Genomic DNA, 16662 nt, shown 5'->3' with positions numbered 1-16662 from the left:
AGGAGGTGGAGGTTGCAGTGAGCTGAGATGGCGCCACTGTGCCAGCCTGAACAACAGAATGAGACCGTGTCTCAAAACAAAAAACAAATAACAACAATAAAATAATAAATAAGAGCAAGGTCTTGTTTTCGGAAGAAATTCCTTACAGAGAAGATAGCTGATTTGTTCCAAAATGTTCTTGGTTTTATACACTTATAAATGAGACAAGAGGGCTTTCATTCATCTCTTAGGTCAGTTTGAAGTCCCTTAATATATGTATGCCTTGGGGATTTCAGAAATTAAAGTGTTCAGACTATTCCTAGAGCATAATATGTGTGGTCTCAGAACCTAGGATTTTATTCTACATTCCGTGAGAATTAACCAGTACAGAAGAGGAATCGAGGTAAACTGTGAACTGTGCTCATAATTTCTGATTTGTCAGCTAAGCTAAATGTTATTTCTTTTTTTTTTCATTGACTTTGTAGAGGTTGATAAGTTAAATGTTACATATGTAAGTTCTTATTTCTTAGATGATCTTTTAAAAAATTCCATTGCTTTTATTTAATTTTAGAAAGAGCGAAAAGGAAAGGATGAGAGAATACCAACGAGAACTAGAAGAAAGAGAAGAAAAATTAAAAAAGAGGCCACTGCTATTTGAAAGAGTTGCTCAGGTTGTGTTTATTGGAATTTAAGAGCTATTGTCAGTTGTGTTTTTTTTTTTTTTTTTTTACAGCTTTAGCTCCTAAATTTACAGTCCATTTTTCTTATGTGTTATATAACTGTTGGGATACATTATTGTTGTTTATGTTGGCTTCATCATATCAGCCAATGAGTAATTTTGCTTAAATCCGAGCATTTAACCAAGTGTGGTGGTGTGCACCTGTAGTCCCAGCTACTTGGGAGGCTGAGGTGGGCAAATTGCTTGAGCCCAAGAGTTTTGGTCCAACCTGTGCAATGTAGCAAGACCTCATCTCAAAAAAATAATCTGAACATTGAATCTTTTTGATGAAGCACATAAGTTTGATAAATAACATGCCAATCCAGTAGTTTGTAAAATAATTTTGCAAGCTGTTTTCTAATGGCTGGTCTTTTTTCAGTACAAACTTGGTTAGATATTAAGATGAGGCTTCATGATAGCACTTGGAGGTCTTTGAAGAATTAAAAAAATGAAACAAAATGGCTAATTGAATCAGAGTTATTTCTGCCAGTTTTTTTTTTAAGTGAGTTTGTAATTCACTCTTCTCTGCAATTACTAAAAAAACTTCCTTTCTATAAGAAAAACAAACTAGCCTTACAGACAGTAGACCCTGAGTTTACTCAGTTTATGCCCAGTTTTATAATCTTTCCCTTCAGGGAGATTTGTTCATTTTAGGTCATTTTCTCCTTTATCCCATAGGGGAGGCATCTGTATGGGTGACATGGCTTAACAATTGACAAAATCACTGGAGGTTGCAGGTTCTAAATTGCGAATTTGAAGCTGTTATAATTGGACAATAGACAGTTGGAGAATTTACCTGTAACAGATGAGCATGGTTACAGAAGTGTACTTGTCAGTGACTCGGTGAGGACAGTGGACATGTATTGTGGGTGAATCTGCACGTTACAGTCTCTCAAAGTTATATAATCTTTTTGCTCACTGATCTAGATATAATTTTATGTAATGCCTTTCATTTTAAGGGATGGATTTTTTAAACATCTTTATTTCAACTTTAGGGGAAAAAATCATTTTTAGCTGTTATACATTATAATCATAAAGTGATTGGCTTTTGGCCCAAAGACATTATCTCCAGCTCTGAACTGCAAGTTTTTTGTTTTTGCTTTTTACACTGCTTCTGGGTTTTTCTTATTTTAATTTTTTTCAACTTTTATTTTAAATTCAAGGGGTACATGTGCAGGTTTGTTACAAGGGTATGCCAGGCGCTGTGGCTCATGCCTGTAATCCCAGCCAGCATTTTGGGAGGCCGAGGCATGTGGATCACCTGAGGTCAGGGGTTCGAGAGCAGCCTGGCCAACATGGTGAAACCTCATCTGTACTAAAAATACAAAAATTAGCCGGGCATGGTTTTGTGTGCCTGTAATCCCAACTACTTGGGAGGCTGAGGCAGGAGAATTGCTTGAACTTGGGAGGCGGAGGTTGCAGTGAGCTGAGATCGCATCATTGCGCTCCAGCCTGAGCAACAAGAGCGAAATTCCACCTCAAAAAAAAAAAAAAAAAATGGGGGGGTATATTGTGTGAGCTGGGGTTTGGGGTATGATTGAACTCATCACCCACGTAATGAGCATAGTACCCAATACGTAGTTTTTCAACCCTTGCCCTCCTGCCTCCACTCTCCCTCTTATATTCTCCAGTGTCTGTTGTTCCCATCTTTATTTCCATGTGTACCCAGTGTTTAGTTCCACTTGTAAGTGAGAACATGTGGTGTTTGGTTTTCTGTTTCTGCTTTAGTTTGCTTAGGATAATGGCTTCCAGCTGCATCCATGTTGTTGCAGAGGACATGATTTCATTCTTTTTTATGGCTGTGTAGTATTCTGTGGTATATGTGTAACATATTTTCTGTATCCAATCCACTGCTGATGGGCTGGGTTGATACCATGTCTTTGCTGTTGTGAATAGCACCAGCACTTGTTATTGTCTGTCTGGTTTTTATAAAAAACTATTTTTAGAGACAGGGTCTCACTCTGTTGCCCAAGCTGGTGCAGCAGTACAATCTCACTGTAACCTTGAACTCCTGGACTCAGATGATTCCCAGTATCAGCATCCCTAGTAGCTGAGACAAAGGCCCACATCATCATGCCCAGCTAATTTTATTTTTTGTAGAGACTGGATCTCACTGTATTGCCCAGGCTGGTCTTGAACTCCTGGCCTCAAGTGATCTTCCCACCTCCACCTCCCAAGTTGATGGGATTATAGGCGTGAGCCGCTGCACCTAGCTTTTGCCTGTCTTTTTGTTACAGCCTTCCTAGTGGGTACTGTTCAGTAACATTCTTTCAACTGTTCTTTTATCTTTTTCATTACAGACTCTATCTACTAGCTTATTGATATGGTAGGTGAGGATTTAGCTGTTTTACCACATTCTCTCGGAAGCACACTTACCTTCCCTTTCTCTGTCTTTCCATCCTTCCATTTCCCAGTCAGCTCTATCACAGATCAGAATTCATTGTTATGACTTAGTAAACAATGTTAGCAGCTGAGCCCTATATTATTATTATCACATTCCTTTTTCTTTTTTTTTTTTTTTTTTTTTGAGACAGTCTTGCTCTGTCACCCAGGCTGGAGTATAGTGGCACAATCTCGGCTCACTGCAGCCTCTGCCTCCTGAGTTCAAGCCATTCTCCTGCCTCAGGCTCCTGAGTAGCTGGGATTACAGGTGCGCACCACCTCGCCCAGCTAATTTTTTTTGTGTTTTTTAGTAGAGATGAGGTTTCACCACGTTGGTCAGGCTGGTCTCGAACTCCTGACCTGATGATCCGCCCACCTTGGCCTCCCAAAGTGCTGGGATTACAGGTGTGAGCCACCACGCCCGGCCCATCACATTTCCTTTAAAAAAATTTTTCCTTGTGTTAATAATTACTAATTTTGTTTGGTCCTCCCCCCACCTTCCCTCATTCCCTGCCAATGTGTATATCATTATTATTCTTAAATTTTTCTGTTAGCTCTCAAAAATCCCCCTCAAACAGTTAAACACGTTGTTAATTCATCAGTTCCTTTCCTCCCCTGGAGCCCACAAGTGTCCTGCTCCACTTTGGAATGGTTTCTCTCTAGGCCAGCAGTCCTCAATCTTTTTGGCACTAGAGACTAGTTTTATGGAAGACCATTTTTCCACAGACCAGGGTTGCATGGGGTGGGGTGGCTGGATGAGGGAATGGATCATTTCTGGATGGAACTGTTCCACCTCACATCATCAGGCATTAGATTCTCATAAGGAGCATGCAACCTAGATCCCTGGCATGAGCAGTTCACGATAGGGGTCACGCTGCTATGAGAATCTAATGCTATAGGAGGCAGAGCTCAGGTGGTAATGCTCATCCTCCCACTGCTCACTTCCTGCTGTGTAGCCTGGTTCCTAACAGGCCACAGCCCCGTACTTAGTTCGTGGTAATGACCCCTGCTATAGGCCTCTGGCATAAGTGACATTTTAGGACCTTTTTCACTGTAACACTGGGGATTAGTTAGATATTAACCTTCTGGATTTATCTACATTTCTTGTATTTCTTTTAAAGTCACTATTAGTTTATTCTGGTTCTGGAAGGTTTCCTCAAATTTATCGTCCAAATCTGCATTTTTTGCTCACCTAATGAAAAATGACATAATTTCCAGAATGCTTCTCATTTATTAAATGTTCCTTTGGTATTTTTCATGGGTGCAGTACCTTTTTTTTTTTTTTTTTTTGAGACAGGGTGTTACTCTGTCCCAGGCTGGAGTGCAGTGGCATGATTGCGGTTCACTGCAACCTCAACCTCTTTTGCTCTGGCGATCTTCCCACCTAAGCCTCCCAAGTAGTTAGGACTACAGGCACAAGCCACCGTGCCAGGCTAATTTTTGTATTTTTCGTAAAGACAGGGGCCTTACTCTGTTGTCCATGCTGGTCTTAAGCTCCTGGGCTCAAGAAATCCTCTTTTCTCAGCCTTCCAAAGTGCCGGATTCCAGGTGTGAGCCACCACACCCAGCCTATCTTTTATATCTCTGCGCATACTGGTGATGTCGTCTCAGTTTCCTTCAAGTTTCTTTTTCTCTTTTTTAGCCTCTTGTCTATCATATTAGAAGCTTTCCTCAGATTATCTTTGGTTGTCTGTTTGCATTTAAGAGGGAGATTGTACAAAGTTATTTGGAAGGTGATTTCTAATGTTTTTTGTGAGGTTGCTGAAAGACAAGCGCTCCACTAAGCACTTTATATGCATTATCTTAACTGACCTTTACACTGCTCCTGTGAGGTTCTTATTTCACAGATGAGGGACATCTCAAGGCTTAGATGATACAACCAGAAGAAGGGGAACCAGGATTCAAACCCAGATCTGGCTGTCTTCGTGTGATTGTTTTATCTGTCATCTTGTTTTCCTGCCCCCTTCTCAACAAATGCTTTTTGAATATCAGAAAATCCCTTGAGACTCTTAAAGTCAGATAGAAACAAGACCGACAAATGTAGTCATTCAAGACACACAACTGCAGCAATTACAGATGTGTATTAAGACAAAATTGTCAATATGATTGTTTGGGAGGTTGGGGGAATGGTCAGATTGATATATTCTTTTTTTCTGTTAACCTGAATTCCAGGGAGCCAGGTACATAACCTGGGAATACTAATATTTGTGTTAGTGACATGTGAGGCTTGTTCCAAGAGGTCTAGAAAAAAAAAAAAGGAAAGTAAATAAAATGCTAAATTAAAGGAATCTTTATGGGTGATACTATAAAACCAGAAAGAAAGTATGAGGTATTATTTGGGAAGACCAAAAACTGAACACATATACAGCAATGATTTATTATAGTGCTGTTTGTCTAAGAAATATCTTTTTTTTTTTTTTGAGACGGAGTCTCACTCTGTCACCCAGGCTGGAGTGCAGTGGTGCAATCTCAGCTCACTGCAACCTCCGCCTCCCGGGTTCAAGTGATTCTCCTGCCTCAGCCTCCTGAGTATCTGGGATTACAGGCGCGTACCACCATGCCTGGCTAATTTTTTTTTTTTTTTTTTGAGACGGGGTCTCGCTCTCTCGCCCAGGCTGGAGCGCAGTGGCGCAATCTCCACTCACTGCAAGCTCCGCCTCCCGGGTTCACGCCATTCTCCTGTCTTAGCCTCCTGCTAATTTTTTTTTGTATTTTTAGTCAAGACGAAGTTTCAGCATGTTGGTCAGGCTGGTCTCGAACTCCTGACCTTGTGATCCACCCACCTCAACTTCTCAAAGTTCTGGGATTACAGGTGTGAACCACCACATCCAGTCAGAAATATCTTTATATTAGAAAAATTAGGCCAGTGACTCACACCCTGTAATCCCAACACTTTGGGAAACTGAGGGGACAGGATCATTTGAGGCCAAGAGTTTGAGACCAGTGTCTACTGTTCTCTTTTTTTTTTTTTTTTTTTTTGAGACAGGGTCTCACTCTTGTCGCCCACGCTGGAGTGCAGTGGCGTGATCTCAGCTCACTGCAACCTCTGCCTCTTGGGTTCAAGCAATTCTCCTGCCTCAGTCTCCCAAGTAGCGGGGATTACAGGTGCGCACCACCACACCTGGCAAATTTTTTTTGTATTTTTAGTAGAGATGGGGTTTCACCATGTTGGCCGAGCTGGTCCCAAACACCTGACCTCAAGTGATCCACCTGCCTCGGCCTCCCAAAGTGCTGGGATTACAGGCATGAGCCACCGTGCCTGGCCTACTGTTCTCATCTTCATATCTGTGTGTACCCAGTTCCTCCCCATTCAGCTGGTCATTGAGAGACCTGTCAAATTTTCTTCCTAAATAATTTTTGGATCTGCCCTTCACCATCCTTGATGGTGAAATGCCAGGTGGAACCTTTATTTCCTATTTGAATCATAATAGTTTGATTGATTTTTCTGCCTTGCTCTTTGCAGAACCATTCATTATATCTTCACCTTACCATTTCCATTCCCCTACTAACATGTTAACCCTGGGTAGACAGTTAATAAGCCTTTATAACAGGGGCAATCATCCATTCTCACCAATTCCATTTATTCTCATTTTCAATGAATGATATCAAGGGGTCTTCTCATTAACTCCTCAAATAGTATATACAGAGTTACTGTGGCAGTGAATCACCATTGCTTTTTTTTTTTTAGTACATTTTTTTTCCTGCAGTGTATTTTGCTGGAACTATTGCTGCTAATTAACGGTTGGTTTTATTAAAAACAATTTTAATAGCTTGCAGCTATTTGCTTTGCCCATTTATAGGAGTTAATTGTGGTCTCACTCCTGCTGAGTGATTCCCTAACACAATATGCCTGTGATTCTTTACAGAATAAACTATGTTGTCCTGTTTCTTGGAAATCACAGGATTAATTAACTGAGAAGATGTTAGATTGAATTTTAAACCAAAGTCAGATGAAGGCTTACTGGCACAAATTTTGACTAATGTCTTATATATTTAATTTGCTGAAGTCAAAATATACTATTGGTAATGCATTCAGAGCTAGGTTTGGGGTTTCTTTATTCTTCTCTGTAGTCTTTAGGGTATAGTTCTTACTTCTCATTTTGCCCTTCCTTTCAGTTCCCCAAGGCTTGTCTGTTGATATTCACAGACTCTGGATGGGTTTTTACTTACATTTCTAAAAAATATTATTGTTATTCACAGTGAGTGCATTTTAGCAGCAGTTTGAGTGCTTCTTTTTCAGTTTTCCAGAGTATCAGGAAATGCACTGGTGATAGTTTTATCCATTGTAATCAGTCCTTGCTATTTCGGGTTCTCCTGTGTAACACTAGACTCCATGGTCCCTCATTATACTAGATTTGGCAAATATCTGACAACTACATTGCTCAAGTCAGGCTTTAGGTCACCTTCAAACCCTAGGACAACCATTACCACTTAGAGAAAGCAACATGATGTAATATAAAAGACCTAGGAAATGGTCAAGAGACTTGGTTCTATCACTCACTAGCCTTGTGACCTTAATCAAACAATTTCACCTTTGAGGCAGGGGCCGGGGGAGATTTGGTTTCTTTATTGATTAAATATGGGGGTTAGACTGGATGCTCCTCCACACACTTCCCAGTATGAATGCCATTGGTTCATTGGAATTGGGCTAGTCCTAGTCACCTTGCTTTAGTTGGAGGTCCAGAGGGCAGTTCTTGGCCCTCTCACAGTTCAGATCCACTCATAGGAGCTAAAATGGACTAAAGTCGAGGCACTAGTGTGAACCCAGGCACTTTGTGACTCCATAAAGCCTGCCATCTCTGGAACTGTGATGACTTCAGTTTGACCCAGGTATGAGAGAGTCATCACAATTCCAAAAGATCTTAAAGCCAGGAAGTGACATTCTACAGATTTGAACCCAGTTCTAAATTCATATTGTTTTCGTTATATCCCTTGCTTCCTCCACAGAGTAAAGATTACAACACTGGTGCTTTTATCATCTTTAATGAATTGGGGATATGGCTTATAAAGAGTAAAAATTACAGTAGATACATAAAATAAAAGAATTTGGCTGGGCGCCATGGCTTATGCCTATAATCCCAGCACTTTGGGAGTCCAAGGCGGGTGGATCACTTGAGCCCAGGAGTTTGAGACTATCCTGGACAACATAGTCCCATCCTACAAAAAATACAACAAGCCCCATCCTACAAAAAATACAAAAATTAGCTGGGCATGGTGGCGTGCGCCTCTGGTCCCAGCTACTCCAGAGGCTGAGGTGGGAGGATCACTTGAGTCCAGGAGGTTGAGGCTGCAGTGAGTTGTGTTCACACCACTGCACTCCAACCTGGGTAACAGAGCAAGACCCTGTCTCAAAAAGAAAAGAAAAGAATCCTCTGACAACAATTATTGCATGAAATCTTTCTTTCAGATATCTTTATAAACAGTCATAAAAGTATATAAAACCTAGGTACAATATAAAAAATAATTATAGATCAATCTAATGTGGCCGCCACCCATGTTAACAGACCATTGCCCGCACCCCAAAAACCCTACGTGCCCCTTGCAAATCACAGCCCTTCTACCTCTCCCCAAGAGGTAACCACCATTCTGACTCTCAGGATAAGTACTTCCTTGTTTTTCATTGCAATTTTACAGTGTGTGTACCTATCCTCAAACAATATAGTTGTTTTGCCCATTTCTGAACTTTATATAGATCATACAATATGTACTTGTTAGTGCTTTGCTTCGTTTGCTCAGTATTATATTTGTGAGATCCATCCATGTTGTGGCATGTAACTGTAGTTCACTCATTTTCATTGCTTTATTTTACTCCATTATAGGAATAGACCACAATTTATTTATCCATCCTTCTGCTAATAGATATTTGGGTGATTTCCAATTTGGGGTTATTGAAGGACAGTACTATCCTGAACATTCTTGTATATGTCCTCCCTTGGGACACATATGTGGGAGCTTCTCTGGGCATATTCCTAGGAGTGTAATTGTTGGTCATAGGGTATGCAGATTTTCAACCAACTGTGACTGCTGAACTTAATTATCACTGGCACTTTTAATCCATACATTTTTAATGAAAATTTAAAGTCTTCTGTTCTCGTCTAAAAGGGTTTGTCTTTCCTATAGAAAAATGCAAGAATGGCAGCAGAAAAGCATTATTCTAATACCCTAAAATCACTAGGAATATCTGATGAGTTTGTTTCAAAGAAAGGCCAAAGTGGAAAAGTACTTGAGTACTTCAACAATCAAGAGACAAAAAGTGTCACTGAAGACAAAGAAAGGTAACATGTATAAGATGTCTGAATGGCTTACCTTTGAAAAAGTATTACCTGCAGAAAAGCACAATTTTATACTATATATATTTTTTGTTCTATATTGTTTTAAAAAGATCTTTTACCCAATAGTAAAAGACGTGTGAACTGTTGTAAAACATACTGATATTTTAACATGTTTGACACATTAACGTTCACATGAAGTATTTTATTTTTAAAGCAGAATAACTTAGATTTCTTACTGACATAAGTAACAAAAATAATAGCATGCTTTCAAATGAAGTTTAAAGAATCAATCACTCAAATTTTGAAATAGGGCAGGCGCGGTGGCTCACGCCTATAATCCTAGCACTTTTGGAGGCCGAGACAGGTGGATCACAAGGTCAGGAGATCGAGACCATCCTGGCTAACATGGTGAAACCCTGTCTCTACTAAAAATACAAAAAATTAGCCGGGTGTGGTGGCAGGCGCCTGTAGTCCCAGCTACTCGGGAGGCTGAGGCAGGAGAATGGCATGAACCTGGGAGGCGGAGCTTGCAGTGAGCCGAGATCGCGCCACTGCACTCCAGCCTGGGTGACACAGACTCCGTCTCAAAAAAATAAAAAAATAAAAATTTTTGAAATAAATTAATTTTCAGGAATATTAAATTTCTCAATGGGCACTTTTATAGCATTTTCTTTCTTTTTTTTGAGCTGTCTTGATAACAAATTGGAATTCATACACTTGAGGAAGACTGGCTACATGGTGGCCTACTTGCAGAGGGTTTGTTTACTTTTAAACTAACTCATTTTTCCTTTGAAAGATTGATAAATTTCTTCCCCTAGCTTTAATGAAGAAGAAAAAATAGAAGAAAGAGAGAATGGGGAAGAAAATTATTTTATTGATACCAACAGCCAGGATTCTTACAAGGAAAAAGATGAAGCCAATGAAGAAAGTGAAGAAGAGAAATCTGTTGAAGAATCACACTGAATCATCAAGGTCTCCTCTCTATGCCCTTGCTGTTGTTTGCAGCATCAGGGTGTCAGCAACTGCATTTGTGTTTAGAACATCTGTGGGGATGCCTCTGATATGTGCAGGGCTGTTGATCAAAGTCATCTGTAGCCTGAAAAGCCTGAATCCAGCTGATTGGTCATTTGATCAGTTAGAGTAAGGCTTTGCCTATTCAGTTTTAAAAATCACTGTATATGATCTGTTTGCAACTATGATTTTGTATTTTTAAAAAGTGTTTCAGAACCACAGCTGTCACAAACTGATTAGTTTTAAAAAAATACATTATTCCATTAATTTTACTGGAAAAAATGGCGTAGTATTGAAAGCAGAGAGAAGTATTGGTCTTTGGTGATTTACTTTTTAAAAATTTTGGAAAGTGTGAATCAGTAAGTATTTTTAATTATACTATTTGCCCATTCTTTTTCTCTGCAATACATTTCACAGAATAAATCCTCGAACTTGTTTTGCTGCTCTGAGCCATTTTTAAAAGTGATAGAAAAAAAAATAGATACTTGCAAATTTACATTTATTTTTGCACTGAAAGTTTACTGTTAAATTGTCTACACCATCATCCCTTTTTCTTTTTATCCTTAGTTCTAGTCCAAATTATTTTTGATATTATTGGGAAAGTTTTTATACTAGCTTTTTTAACCCTATGTATTATTACAGATGGAAGGAATTACGGCATGAGCTAAATTAGGGGCAAGTATCCCTGTTTTATATATGATGAAATTGTGCATAATAACTTGGCTAAGGCAAGTCTTCAAAGTAATTCAGATTTAATTCTTTACTGCTAGACCCAGTTGTGTTCAACTTTTTACATATTATTGCCAACACGCTTTGTCTCTCTGTGTACAGTGTTAATCTGATTTTATAAATCTATAATTTTTTTCTGTAAGCAAATTTTTGTTTTAAAATTTGAAGTCAGTCATAAAGATAATACAGCATAAGACATTTTCTTCTCTAAAAACAATCAGCATCATTTTAAAAGGATAAACTAATACAGGTGTATGTAATAGCAGTGTTTCCCAACTGGCAATTTATGCTTTAAATTAAAAAATAAGGTCGTTTTTCTCCATTAGGGGCAAATGTTTACTCATAATTTTCTCCCTACAGTTTGTGTTAAATTGCTTTTCACTATTATTATATTGTAAACTCCTTGGGAGTTGGCACCACTTAAAAATTCATCTTTGTATTCCCTTAATATTTGGCACAGGATTGTACATATGGTAGGTACTTAATAAAGGTTTGAATGAATGTGTAGATGAATATGGTTTTTATACACTTACAGCTACTTCAGAATGAGTACACATGGGATTAAAAACATTTCCCTCCTAGCTCATTGGGAACCTGTGAAACACAATCTGCAAATTGTAATAGTGCTTAAAACATTACTTGCTTTCAAGGATTCACGCCTGTCCCTTCTCAATTTCATGGGGAGAATATGGGCTTTGGTCATGAAACACTTGGCTTCAGGACCAATCTCGTTTTCTTACCTTTAAAAAAATGGGAATAGTACCTATCTTGAGTGGCCGTGGGAAGGACTGGATGAAATCATGTATGGAAAGGTCTTTGCAAACTGTGATATACAAATGATGGTGTCAGAAGACAGAATATTCCTAAGGAAAATATTAACTTAAAATTCTTGTACTTAAAGGAGATACACTGTGATTTACATATTATTTTGTTAGAAATAACTTTTGAAGCACTTTGTTAGACATGATCTGGTAAACACAGAACCAAAGTTAAAAAGAGAGAGAGAGACACTGACAGCTTCAAATCATTCTATGCATATCACTGTTTTCTTAAGAAAGCCGTCAAATTGACGGCTGAAAGATTACTTTAGCAGGTCACATTACACAGTGATGGTCAGAAGTCAATTGGTTAAATCAAACATGTTTTCAGGTGTTAGGTAACTGAAAATTTTTTACATTTGTATCATCTGAATTGGCTCCAGAATTCCTTTTGCTTATGGGATTTTACTTTATACAAGATTAACCTAACATCAAGAAAAAGGTTATGCTCTTTTTTTCTTTCGTAATATTACTGGATACCCTATGACTTCATATTTATTTCTGCAGAAGAAATGGCCTGGGGACTTGTTGGAGAATTAAGTTATTTTAGACATACACAAACACATGTATATATGTATCTATATATATGATGGAAGGCTGGATGCAGTGGCTCATGCCTGTAATCCCAGCACTTTCGAAGGCAGAGGAAGGCGGCTCACTTGAGGTCAGGAGTTCAAGATCAGCCTGGGCAACATGGTGAAACCCTGTCTCTACAAAAAATACAAAAGTTAGCCAGGCAGGGTGTCATGTACCGAGTAGTCCCAGATACTCGGGAAGCTAAGGTGGGAGGATTGGTTGAGCCCAGGTGGTTGAGGCTGCAGTGAGCCCTGATCACGCCACTCCAACCTAGGTAACAAAGTGAGACCCTGACTCAAAAATAAAATATATATATGATGGAAAATTTCACTTTTTTTTTTTTTTTTTTTTTGAGACGGAGTCTCGCGCTGTGTCACCCAGGCTGGAGTGCAGTGGCGCGATCTCGGCTCACTGCAAGCTCCGCCTCCCAGGTTCAGGCCATTCTCCTGCCTCAGCCTCCGAGTAGCTGGGACTACAGGCGCCCGCCACCACGCCCGGCTAGTTTTTTGTATTTTTAGTAGAGACGGGGTTTCACCATGTTAGCCAGGATGGTCTCGATCTCCTGACCTCGTGATCCGCCCGCCTCGGCCTCCCAAAGTGCTGGGATTACAGGCTTGAGCCACCGCGCCCGGCTCACTTTTTTTTTTTTTTTGAGACGGAGTCTCTCACTCTGTTGCCCAGTCTAGAGTGCAGTGGCGTGATCTCGGCTCACTGCAACCCCTGCTGCCCAGGTTCAAGCGATTCTCCTGCTCCACCTCCCAAGTAGCTGGGATTACAGGTGCCTGCCACCACGCCTGGCTAATTTTTGTATTTTTAGTAGAGATGGGGTTTCACCATCTTGGCCAGGCTGGTCTTGAACTCCTGACCTCGTGATCCACCTGCCTCGGCCTCCCAAAGTGCTGGGATTACAGGCGTGAGCCACCATAACTGGCCACCAATTATTCTTTTACTCTGTTGAGTTAGTCTACACAATAAAACAAATGAGCATGCCTTTAAGGGTATCTGGTATTTTTCTCTTACACAGTATTTCTCAAGTTAATTCTAGTCACTTGAGAATAGCAAAGATTTCAACATTTGGACCTAGGCAATAAAAAGTCATTAACTTCAGGCCGGGTGTGGCGGCTCATCCCTGTAATCCCAGCACTTTGGGAGGTTGAGGCAGGCGGATCACCTGAGATCAGGAGTTTAAGACCAGCCTGGCCAACATGGTAAAACCCCGTCTCTACTAAAAATACAAAAAAATTAGCCAGGTGTGGTGGCATGTGCCTATAATCCCAGCCACTTGGGAGGCTGAGGCAGGAGAATCGCTTGAACCTGGGAGGCGGAGGTTGCAGTGAGCCGAGATTGTGCTACTGCACTACAGCCTGGGCAATAGGAGTGAAAACTCTGTCTCAAAAAAAAAAAAAAATAATAACTTTATAAAAATTACCGACCGGGCACGGTGGCTCACGCCTGTAATTCCAGCACTTTGAGAGGCCGAGGGGGGTGGATCACGAGGTCAGGAGACCAAGACCATCCTGTCTAACATGGTGAAACCCCGTCTCTTCTAAAAATACAAAAAATTAGCCGGGCGTGGTGGTGGGTGCCTGTAGTCCCAGCTACTCGGGAGGCTGAGACAGGAGAGTGGCGTGAACCTGGGAGGCAGAGCTTGCAGTGAGCCGAGAGCATGCCACCGTACTCTAGCCTGGGCGACAGAGGGAGACTAAGTCTCAAAAAAAAAAAAAAAAAAAAATTACCTCTGCTTCAAAGAAAAATGTATGCCCTTCTCAACCAACTATCACATGTGTATATGTGTGTTTTAGTGGTTGTTTAGAAGGGAGCAAGTTATTGTGAAATGAAGTTTTTGTCAATTTGACAAGATTTAGACTATAATATTATAGTGTCAAAGTTATTACTTTGTCCTAAATGCTTTAGGCAGTCTCATTTCTTGTCACTTATATGTAGTCCTGATGTGGCCTGTGGCTGGCTAACTTACCTGTATTGTTAGAAAAGTTATAGGAATAACTTTTTTAATTTTTAATTTTAATTTTAATTTAGCTTAGAGACAGTGTCTCGCTATGTTGCCCAGGCTGGTCTCAAACTCCTGGGCTCAAGTAATCCTCCTGCCTTGGCTTCTCAAAGTGTTAGGATTACAGGCATGAGCCACCATGCCTGGCCAGGAATAACTTTTATGTTATAGCAACTTTGTTTTTAAGGGAGGAAATAATAATCAGGGTCACAGTATATAGTGTGTTTTTAAATTTTTACTTAAAAATTACAATATTCTGCCAGTCACAGTGGCTCACACCTGTAATCCCAGCACTTTGGGAAGTTGAGGCAGGCGGATTACTTGAGGTCGGGAGTTTGAGACCAGCCTGACCAACATGGTGAAACCCTGTCTTTACAAAAAATACAAAAATTAGCCAGGTATGGTCGTGGGCACCTGTAAGCCCAGCTACCCAGGAGGCTGAGGCAGGAGAATCGCTTGAACCTGAGAGGCAGAAGTTGCAGTGAGCTGAGATCATGCCACTGCACTCCAGCCCGGGCAACAGAGCAAGACTCTGTCTTAAAAAAAAAAAAAAATTCCAATATTCTGGCCAGATGCAGTGGCCTACACCTGTAAATCTCAGCACTTTGGAAGGCTGAGGTGGGAAAATCACTTGAGTCCAGGAGTTCAAGACCAACCTGGGCAACAGAGTGAGATCCTGTCTCAGAAAAAAAGAAAAAAAGATATTCAGATTCTATTTTACAACTAATATAGATGGAGTAAATGAAAAATAAAACTATGGCTTGTAAAATTTTCTAGTTAAGAAAGCAGATATACTAACATTTAGATGTCTACTTTATTTTTTCATTTGTGTAACAACTAAGACTGTGGTCCTTGGCAAATTATAAATCTCAATAAGAGAAGGAGATACAAAATTGAGAAGGAAAAAAATTGGTATATAACTATTAAAAGTCAAGGCATAGCCGGGTGCGGTGGCTCACGCCTGTAATCCCAGCACTTTGGGAGACCAAGGCAGGCAGATCACAAGGTCAGGAGTTCAAGACTAGCCTGGCCAATATGGTAAAACCCCATCTCTACTGAAGGTTCAAAAATTAGCCGGGCATGGTGGTGGGCGCCTGTAGTCCCAGCTATTCTGGAGGCTGAGGCAGGAGAATTGCTTGAACCCGGGAGGCCAGGGTTGCAGTGAGCCGAGATTGTGCCACTGCACTCCAGCCTGGGTGACAGAGCAAGACTCTGTCTAAAAAAAAAAAAAGAAAGAAAAAAAGTCACAGCATAAAATGCATGCTTATATCTAACTCTGAAAAGATACACCAGAAAATAAAAATGTTAATAGAGTTAGCCTCTAAGAGCCTGGGAATAGGTGATGGAAGAGAGACTTCATTTTTTTGTTTCTTCCTTTTCAACACTTGCATATGTTAAAGAAAAATATAAACGAGGCTTTAGCTTTGTAGGAAGGTATTTTCTTTTTCTTTTTTTTTTTTTGGAGACGGAGTCTCGCTCTGTCGCCCAGGCTGGAGTGCAGTGGCCGGATCTCAGTTCACTGCAAGCTCCGCCTCCTGGGTTTACGCCATTCTCCTGCCTCAGCCTCCCGAGTAGCTGGGACCACAGGCACCCGCCACCTCGCCCGGCTAGTTTTTTGTATTTTTTAGTAGAGATGGGGTTTCACCGTGTTAGCCAGGATGGTCTCGATCTCCTGACCTCGTGATCCGCCCGTCTCGGCCTCCCAAAGTGCTGGGATTACAGGCTTGAGCCACCGCGCCCGGCCTGTAGGAAGGTATTTTCTAGTCATATTTTCTAGATGTGCCCATCACCTAATGTCAAGAATTATCAACTCACAATTAAGTTTATTTCTTCTATATTCCCACTTTCTGGCCCCTAGTTGTTTCGAAGCAAATCACAGACATATTTCATGTATAAATATTTCAGTATAGATCTTTAAATGATAAAAACTTTCCCTTGTTACACAGCTCCAATACCATCATCACACATACAAAAAAGAATAATACAAAAAAGAATAACCCCTTAATACCAGTTATCTAGCAGTGTTACATTTATCCTACTGTCTTTAAGGTGATGTTTTTCAGTGTCTTCCTTAATGCCACCAACAAATAACTTCTTAACAGCCGAGTGGCACCTGGTCTATGAGAACATTCTCTTGAGACAGCCCTCTTTGGTTCCACAGCTCTCCCA

The 16662-nt window shown here is 40.4% G+C and overlaps 1 protein-coding gene across 2 annotated transcripts in view; it reads left to right on the top strand.

The window, feature by feature from the left end:
* FAM161A (FAM161A, centrosomal protein) overlaps positions 1 to 10823 on the top strand; it is a 29066-nt gene extending 18243 nt beyond the window's left edge. For both annotated transcript variants that reach the window (XM_025354342.1, XM_025354341.1), the window contains 3 exons: positions 551 to 650; positions 9200 to 9354; positions 10170 to 10823. In XM_025354342.1, coding sequence (XP_025210127.1) covers positions 551 to 650; positions 9200 to 9354; positions 10170 to 10314 — 400 coding nt within the window. In that variant the 3' untranslated portion in view covers positions 10315 to 10823. The remainder of the gene's footprint in view (positions 1 to 550; positions 651 to 9199; positions 9355 to 10169) is intronic.
* The last annotated feature ends 5839 nt before the right edge of the window (positions 10824 to 16662 follow it).

The sequence above is a fragment of the Theropithecus gelada genome, chromosome 13 (genome assembly GCF_003255815.1).
Source record: "Theropithecus gelada isolate Dixy chromosome 13, Tgel_1.0, whole genome shotgun sequence".
Classification (NCBI taxonomy): domain Eukaryota; kingdom Metazoa; phylum Chordata; class Mammalia; order Primates; family Cercopithecidae; genus Theropithecus; species Theropithecus gelada.
Note: the sequence above shows the minus strand (reverse complement) of the source record. Positions and strands in the feature narration are given on the sequence as shown.